Source organism: Tachysurus vachellii, chromosome 17 (assembly GCF_030014155.1).
Source record: "Tachysurus vachellii isolate PV-2020 chromosome 17, HZAU_Pvac_v1, whole genome shotgun sequence".
Lineage (NCBI taxonomy): Eukaryota > Metazoa > Chordata > Actinopteri > Siluriformes > Bagridae > Tachysurus > Tachysurus vachellii.
The window spans coordinates 10,535,387-10,543,245 of NC_083476.1; the positions used below are offsets into that span (position 1 = coordinate 10,535,387).

The 7,859-nt window shown below is 36.8% G+C and overlaps 1 protein-coding gene across 2 annotated transcripts; it reads left to right on the top strand.

Annotated features, from left to right (window-relative positions):
- The first annotated feature begins 2,762 nt into the window (after nt 1-2,762).
- Nucleotides 2,763-7,777, top strand: bnip1b (BCL2 interacting protein 1b). 2 transcript variants are annotated; one of them, XM_060891253.1, is made up of 6 exons: nt 2,763-2,913; nt 3,051-3,143; nt 4,176-4,267; nt 4,367-4,471; nt 5,239-5,357; nt 6,466-7,777. In XM_060891253.1, exons 1-6 carry the CDS (start codon nt 2,830-2,832, stop codon nt 6,660-6,662), a joined length of 690 nt encoding a protein of 229 aa, XP_060747236.1. In that variant the 5' UTR covers nt 2,763-2,829; the 3' UTR covers nt 6,663-7,777. The 2 variants fall into 2 exon arrangements, with proteins under 2 accessions (XP_060747236.1, XP_060747237.1); XM_060891254.1 differs by lacking the exon at nt 6,466-7,777 and adding an exon at nt 5,444-6,326.
- Nucleotides 7,778-7,859: the final 82 nt, after the last annotated feature.

The following is a 7,859-nucleotide window of genomic DNA, read 5'->3' on the forward strand; positions in this document are numbered from 1 at the left end:
ACATAAAATATTTTTGTTAATGTTTACGAGTCTGCGATGGGTTGGCACTCTGTCCAGGGTGTATGCTGCCTTGATGCCCAATGACGCCTGAGATAGGCACAGGCTCCCCGTGACCCGAGTAGTTCAGATAAGCGGTAGAAGATGAATGAATGAATGAATGAATGTTTACGAGTATAGATTTGTTCATATTTGTAGATAATAAACACCCTAGACGTGTATTATATAATCAGGGCTCTCAAGTTTTGAAGACAGGCAAGAGTGACATCTCCAACCCCCCACCCAAACACAACAGTGGGGGTGTTGTTGTGTTTAGTAAGGATCACTGAACACAATTTAACCAAATACAAAGTACTTATTCAATTTCCATTTATTAATGTGTGTGTGTGAGTGTGTGTGTGAGAGAGAGAGAGAGAGAGAGAGAGAGAGAGAGAGAGAGAGAGAGAGAGAGAGAGAGAGAGAGAGAGAGAGAGAGAGATTATGACTAGTGTTGTTTATTGTAAGTGTTTGTTGCCTTTTTGGACTCCTTTATCATTTATAATGTTTACATGTACCATTTAAAACAGCCCAGCCATTTTTAGTGTCATAATTGAGGATGTCCCGTCCAGAGACAATGTCCCGTCCAGAGACAAGCTGTTTCGTGTTGAGGTTTTGTTCAAACCGACCATCGAAAATACCCTCTCGGCATTAGCATTAGAATGTGGAAGCACTAAAACCAAGGCTGCTTGTTCTGAGCAGGTGTTGTCAGTGAACCGGGGCCCCCTGGCACCATCTTAGGGTCCCCACTTTGAGAACCACTGGCCTAGACTACTTGTTCTGAGCAGGTGTTGTCAGTGAACAGGCTGTAAAACTGTTGGCTAAGTTACAGACACTCATGAAAAACTGATGCTGATTATCTGGGAAACTTCTGTAATAGCAGTCAAAATGTCATTGTTTGTGTCAAACAAGTTGTGAATTTGTTGTAACATTAAAACAGGAGATCATGACTTACTCTGTGCTCAAAGTGATGCTCGCAGCTCCAGTGGTTTTCTCTGTGGGTGAACGATGATGATGCTGAACAATTCCAAGATATGCTTTTTTTTCATTGGTTGTTGCGTTAAATCTTACCCAGATACAATAGTGCTATTTTCTGATTGGCTATTGTGTAGCCTCTTTTTTTTTGATTGGCTGATAAGTGTCAGGCTCGACTAAGAACTCCAAGGGAGACGCGGTTCCATAGAGACAGCCAGAGCCGATCCTGACCTCCCTGGGGCCCTAAGCAATTCTGCTAAGGGGCCTTCCTACCTGACCTGTGAGCCAAGTAAACCATTTGCCACACATTCACACTTGACAGCATCTCCTCTACTAACAAATTTCAGCATAGCACCTGTAAGTTATAGATAACTACTATTATTAATTTTATAAGCTGCATTAGGCCCCACTTAAACTGCCTCCCTCAGATTCCTCTTTATCCATTTTCAAATATAAAATACTATTTATAATATGACTTGGCTCTTGCAATATTCAGCTAGTGAATATCAGAAATTTTTACTAGTGTAAAATGTAATTCCTAATATCAAAAATATGGTTACTACTAGAAATCACACTCTTAATATTTACATTTTAAGTATTGAAAACCGAATTCTTGATATCAAAAATCCATATCATGTGAATGTATAAGCTAAAATGGCTTGCCATACCTGTGTTTTATAGTATGCATGAGAGCTGTGAGAGCTGTGGGATGTGCATTCATATTGACCTGGCATTATGCCCATTCCAGTGTAAATCCAATGGTTTCCATATTGCATTAACATTGTCATTTAGGAGTGCTATCACGCTAGTTTTTGTACTGGTCCCCACACAGATGTTGCTGCTGGAAAGCGCGCGTGTCATTTCGCGCACGATTGCACGCGCATATGAACGCATGTTCATGCGCGGCGCGGTTATCGAGCTGCCGTTTATAAACACCGTAGCCAAAAATAAATAAATAAAGAAATAAATAACACCGTTGCCCTTGGGCGTTTATTCACGCGAATGTTCACGCAATAAATTGTTGTGTGACCGACAGGCCAAGAGATGCACTGGCAGCACCGCACAGTTAATTTAGCTAGTCAGATAGAGATTACAGAATCACATCAACTTAACTTTACTGTTATTTGCTCTTGCTGACAACAAACGTGAAGAGAACACAAGTTTACCTGATTGCTGTTCTTGCATTTCACTCTCATTTTGTTTCTTTTTTCACTTTTCATGGCCAGATGGATAGCTCCGCTTCATATTGTCATCTACACAGTAAATATTAACACGCGCTGTACAATGAGGCAGGGGAGGCGGGACCTTGCGTAATTTGCGGGGCCCTACGCAACTTGCGTAGTGAGCGTATAGGGCCGATCGGCTCTGGAGACAGCGGTGCGGACTGATACATTTTGGGCGCTGCGGCTTATTAAATATATGATAAATAGTACGTTTTTCTGCGTCACATATACAATGTGTGACTTTTAAGAGCTCTGTATAACAAGGTGCAAAGCTTTGCACTCATATATATGCTGCCAATCCAAAGTTTTGTATACACTATATTTTTCTTAGACAATTAAATAACGGCTTATGGTTTAAATTTATTTCTAAGATATTTGTTTCTAAAATGTAAATTTAGTGAATGTATTTATTCTGAACGTATTTATAAGAAGCGCTTATTATTTTATTTTTTTCTTTTTGTTTTTATTCATAGAGTTATTATCACATGTAAATAGTAAAAAAAATTAATTCATAGCTTAATTAATTAAATAATTCATTCAGCTGAAAACGCGTTTCCGATTTTGTTTGGACCTTTTCGCTTTACGTACCATAACAAAGATGGCGTCGTCCTCTGACGTCTCTGTTCGAATGTGTATGCAAGAAATCATCAAATATGATTTAGAAGTTAAAGCTCTTATTCAGGTAGGATTTCATCATAAGTATTTAGCAGTACTAGTTCAATTAGAATTGTTTTAGCCTCGTAAATACGTAAAAACTCATTTTTTCCAGTTTGCAAGCAAGTTTTGGTCGTGTTTGCACTTGTCTGTTTTTCACACCAGGATGTAGGAGAATGTCGCGGTCCACACAGACTGCTCATGGAGCTGAACGGTGCAGTGAAGAAAAAATGTAATCATTTAAGGCAGAGAATTCAGGTCAGAATGTTATATCCATAACATATAACATATACTCGTTTGTTTCCACCCACAACACTGAACACTGCTGCTTACAGAATGATTGTTTCCTGTGCAAACTTTAGAGATGTGCTATTTGTAAATCCCAGGATAAATCACCAGATCTGAAATACTGGGCATGCTAGACATTGTCTGTTTTTTTTTTTTTGTTTGTTTGTTTTTTTTTTTTAATCAAATTGCATTAATAAGCAGTTGTGTAGTTGTTGGTGAGTTGCTTTTATAGGTAATACATGATAGATTTTACAGTTAGTTCCAAATATGATGATACTAAACATAACAGCAACTCTCTCTCTGTGTGTGTGTTTGCGTGTTTGCTAGCTACACCTTGTGTGAGTAGCTTCTTATAGTTAATCTGTTTTTTGCTTTTTCTGTTGGCTGTGAGCAGAAAAACTCTAGATCCTAAATAGAAATCGCAAAAATTTTCAAATCTGAAAAATACAGATTTGATGTAAATTCTATAAAACGTGAACAACCTGAGATACTAAAGTAAAGTAGAGGCTTTCAGAGTGTTCAACATTTGACCTAATCACAGTCATCTGGCAAAGATTATACCGTATGCTCCACTAACATAGCTGAATCCCTTCATATGCTTCATTGACTGATAGCTAACAGTTGCCAGAAAGCTAAAGTTAGCATAGCCTGTTTGCTAGAACATTACCTAAAAAGGTAAGCTAGATATATACTAAGCATTGTATGGCTAACATCTCTGTTTAAAAAAAAAAAAAAAAAAAAAGAAAAAGCATTTTCTAACCATTCTGCCACTGTCTTTCAGATGCATCATCAGCTAATTTCACATAATTTAGAGATTTTATTTGAAAGCCCTCAAAACAAAGAATAATTTGTTTTTAACATATTTAAATCAAATATGTGAAATTTATATTAAAATATTTTTGTCACTTTCCAAGCTTCATAATCTTATACATTCCACTTTAAACTTTGTTGCTTTTGTTGCAGCAAATGGTCAACTGATCAGTGTACTCTTTTTGATGGTAGGATGTGGAACAAATGGCTAAAGAACAAGACAAAGAGACTGATAAGAACATTATTCTAGCTGAAACAGAATGTCATCGCAAACAAATGTTGAGGTGAGAGTATTAGAGGATATACCCTTGGTCTTGGCATTGGGTATTTTTAAAGTTGCATATTTACTGTGAAAGGTGATTTTGCACATGTTATTGTACCAGTAACCAGAAAGCATGGAGGAAAGCCAACTTGGCCTGCAAGCTGGCCATTGATAACCTGGAAAAAGATGAGCTATTACTTGGTGGGGAAATGTCAGTAAGGCAAAGGTAAGTCATGTTCTCAGGACTACATGTTAAAGAAAACACACTGCTTTCAAATGTCTTTAAAAAATACTTGCTACTTATCTGAAGTGAGCAGATATTCATTAATTTTTAATTAACAAACCCAGTCTAGAAATAAATAATCTTCACTGACTACAGCGCACATTACAGAAGAAAGAAAATGTAAATAGGCACAAAGCTGTAGAACTGTGGGCAGAGGACAAAGAAAGAAAAACCTGCAATCAATGTAAGAATCATACGAGACTACAGGAGGAGTTTAAAGTCTAAACAGTTAATATGCTGAGTTATTAGATGGATTTTGATATTTTCTCATTGAGAACGCTAATGGGTTGTATGCAGTCTCGTAGTTGTTGGTGATAAACCCCATGCTGTAAAACCCGAAGTGCTGTTATTAGCAAACATGACCGTGTGGTTGCTGTGATATTTAGTGACACAGACGTGGGTGTGCAGTGTGTACAGCAGAAGACTCACTACACAGCCTTGGGTGGGCTCCAGTGATCAGACTGACAGAGAGATCTGTGGTTGATCATGACTTTGCAGTCATCAGAACAGCTCTGTGGGAGATTTTATGGACTGATTTGTTAGACAGCACTGTCAAAGGCTATCATCAAATCACCAATTACTGGAAAACCTTTTGGAAGAATGCAGATTTATCCTTCCAGTACTGTTCCAGAAACCTCACATACATGCAGCAGTACTGGTGACATGCTAAGACAGTTTAGCTTCTGTTTGTTTGATGTGTTTGATGTTAGGAAAGCAACCAAAGAGAACCTAGTAGAGACATCCAGTGACATCACTGAGAGTTTGTTGAGCATCAGCCGGATGATGGCCCAACAGGTCAAGCAAAGTGAGGATTCCATCAGCACTCTGGGTAAGAGTACACTGTTTGTGCAGCATAACATTGCCTTAGACATGTTTTCTATTATATAGATTAAATTCATTCTGTTATATTTCTAGATCAAGACTATTTTACTGGCAGCCTGCAGGCCAAATTCGGCCTGTTTATCAATTCAGATCAAACCCTCTGAACTGATTAGTAATCATTTAACTAAAAAATTGATTTTGACATCATAAACCTAAACCTCCAAAATTGATAGTTGAGATTCCCTGTGATACTGTCAACAAACAATCACAGAGATGTGCGATTGATGACAAAACGCTTCTATAAGTTTTTGACACCATCTCTAGCTAGCAAACAAGATCTTTCTGCTCAGAAGTTCTGTACTCATCACTAAAATGAGTTAAAAAAAATAACACTAGGGACTCGAGATTAACTTATCAGATACACATGCAGTTTTCAACACTGATATGTGAGCCAAACACAGTGACCTTTCGTTATATAATGATGTCACATGACTTAGCAAGAGAGATGCACTCAGAATGGAGCTCAGGGAGAAGATTATCACTTGTCTCTGCAATTGACAACACAAGAAATCTAACATGCTTTTGATGCAAATGCTGGACAAATGGTTCATTTTAGAGATTTGCTTTCTAAATGACTTCTTTCATCATTTAAATCTGCTAAACCTTGGCGCTGGGGAAAAAATTTAAGTTTTTTGAGTGGTTGATTTTTATTTTAGTTTTATTTTTTGTTTTTAAAATTTTGATTTGGCAACTTTATTACTCTTCCTTTGAACAATCCTCCAGATCAAATTAAAAGGAAAACTCCTTTGCACAGCACTCGAACCACTCCAAAACTGCTCTTCTTCTTCATATGTTCTCTTGTATTTGTAGCAGCTAATTTTTTTCTTCAGTTTTTATTTCCACTGTGTGTATATAAATTGGTGTTTGGACTAACTCAATGTCAAATGTTACATTAAAAACACAGACCTTAACAGGACTAATGAACTAATTTATGGAAATATTCTAATTGTTTATACACTATATGGTCAAAAGCATGTGGATAATTGAACACACAAATCCGTCCTTACCTGATAAAACTCAGTTAAACACATAGTCCATCTTTTTGCTTTATTCAGTTACGTCGTCAAGGTTGCTTCCCGAAACAAACGAAGAGTTTAAAGCAATGACGGCTACAATCCACTTAGGACGAAAACTCATGCTGAAATACAATCGGCGTGAACTCACAGATAAACTGCTTATCTTTCTTGCACTTGCTCTGTTTTTTGCAACTGTACTCTACATCCTGAAAAAGAGGCTCTTCCCGGTCATTTAGAGCAAAAATACTTCAGTTGTTGGTACTGTTCTGATATATAGATATAAATATGTGTGTGTCTGCATATGAATGCGACTCTTTCCCTTTAAAAATGAATCTGGAACTGAAAGGGTTTTAAATGCTGTTGGTTCCGGTTTTACAAGCATTAATGAATGATAATTTAGTGCTGAATTTAGTATTCACTTTATGCAAAAGAAACAATATTAGTACTTGAATTATTGGCATATTGATTGTAGTTTATAGCGTTTTATGTTTCTTATTTACAGGCAAGTTTAGTTGGAGGTTTCTTGATGATCGATTTCTACTTTTATACCACTGTACATAAGTGCCTTCTTTTGCTACATTTGAAAGTGTTAAAAGTGTTTAGTTGATATCCCACTGTCATTACAACCAGTTAAAAGCCAGATTATTACAGTTTACAGTCTGTTAATGTTGTCTGTGTCTAAATTTGAAAGGACTTTGGAAGAAACATGAGGTAGAGTAACACTGTATTGTGCCTATTTGTTTACTTGTGTCTTTTGTTTTCTGGCAGTATTATTAAAATGGTGCTTTTAGTATCTTATAACATTCTTCAGAGTCAGACCACTGGATGGTGCTGTAGGGTTTTTCTATTTAACCCATTCAATTACTTTCTCAACTGTTTTTCCTCTGAGCACGAGGAAATAGTGGAACATGGGTTCCCAAGATTGGCTATAGAGTACCCCTGGCTGTACAATGTATTTTTTTACACCCAATTCAGCTCAAGAAAAATTTCTAATTAGCCGAAGAGTTGAATTGAGTGTGTAGGACATGGAGTACTCTATGTCCAATGTTTGGAACTTATGTAGTAGGAGATTTCTCATGTTGCAATCGACAGAATCGACTATGCTAGCACTCAAATACTTTTGAGCATGATTCCCTCAGTATCCTCAATTGTGTCACTGTGTCATCTGCTATCCTTGTGTTCAGGAGTTGTTTGTTGCGGTTGACTCCATTGTAAAGTTTTTTGTTTTGTTTCGTTTTTTTTTTAAAACCTCATTTTCCATCTGTGATTTGTTTAGTGAACAGGGACAATTTTAAATTGTTTATGTATTTTAACATCATTTTTTGGATTCTCTAATAAAAATATTTGAGAACAGTGACTTTTATTTTATTAAAAAAAGAAAAGCTAGCCACAGCTGTTTTTATAAACAGTTAACCAGGAGTGATGAGAAAGTG

Excerpts from the sequence above, each read along its gene's own strand:
- bnip1b (XM_060891253.1), top strand. The coding sequence starts at position 2,830 with ATGGCGTCGTCCTCTGACGTCTCTGTTCGAATGTGTATGCAAGAAATC. Across the intron at positions 3,144-4,175 it reads ATTTAAGGCAGAGAATTCAG|GATGTGGAACAAATGGCTAA; the intron begins GTCAGAATGTTA and ends TTTTGATGGTAG. Across the intron at positions 4,268-4,366 it reads CATCGCAAACAAATGTTGAG|TAACCAGAAAGCATGGAGGA; the intron begins GTGAGAGTATTA and ends TTATTGTACCAG.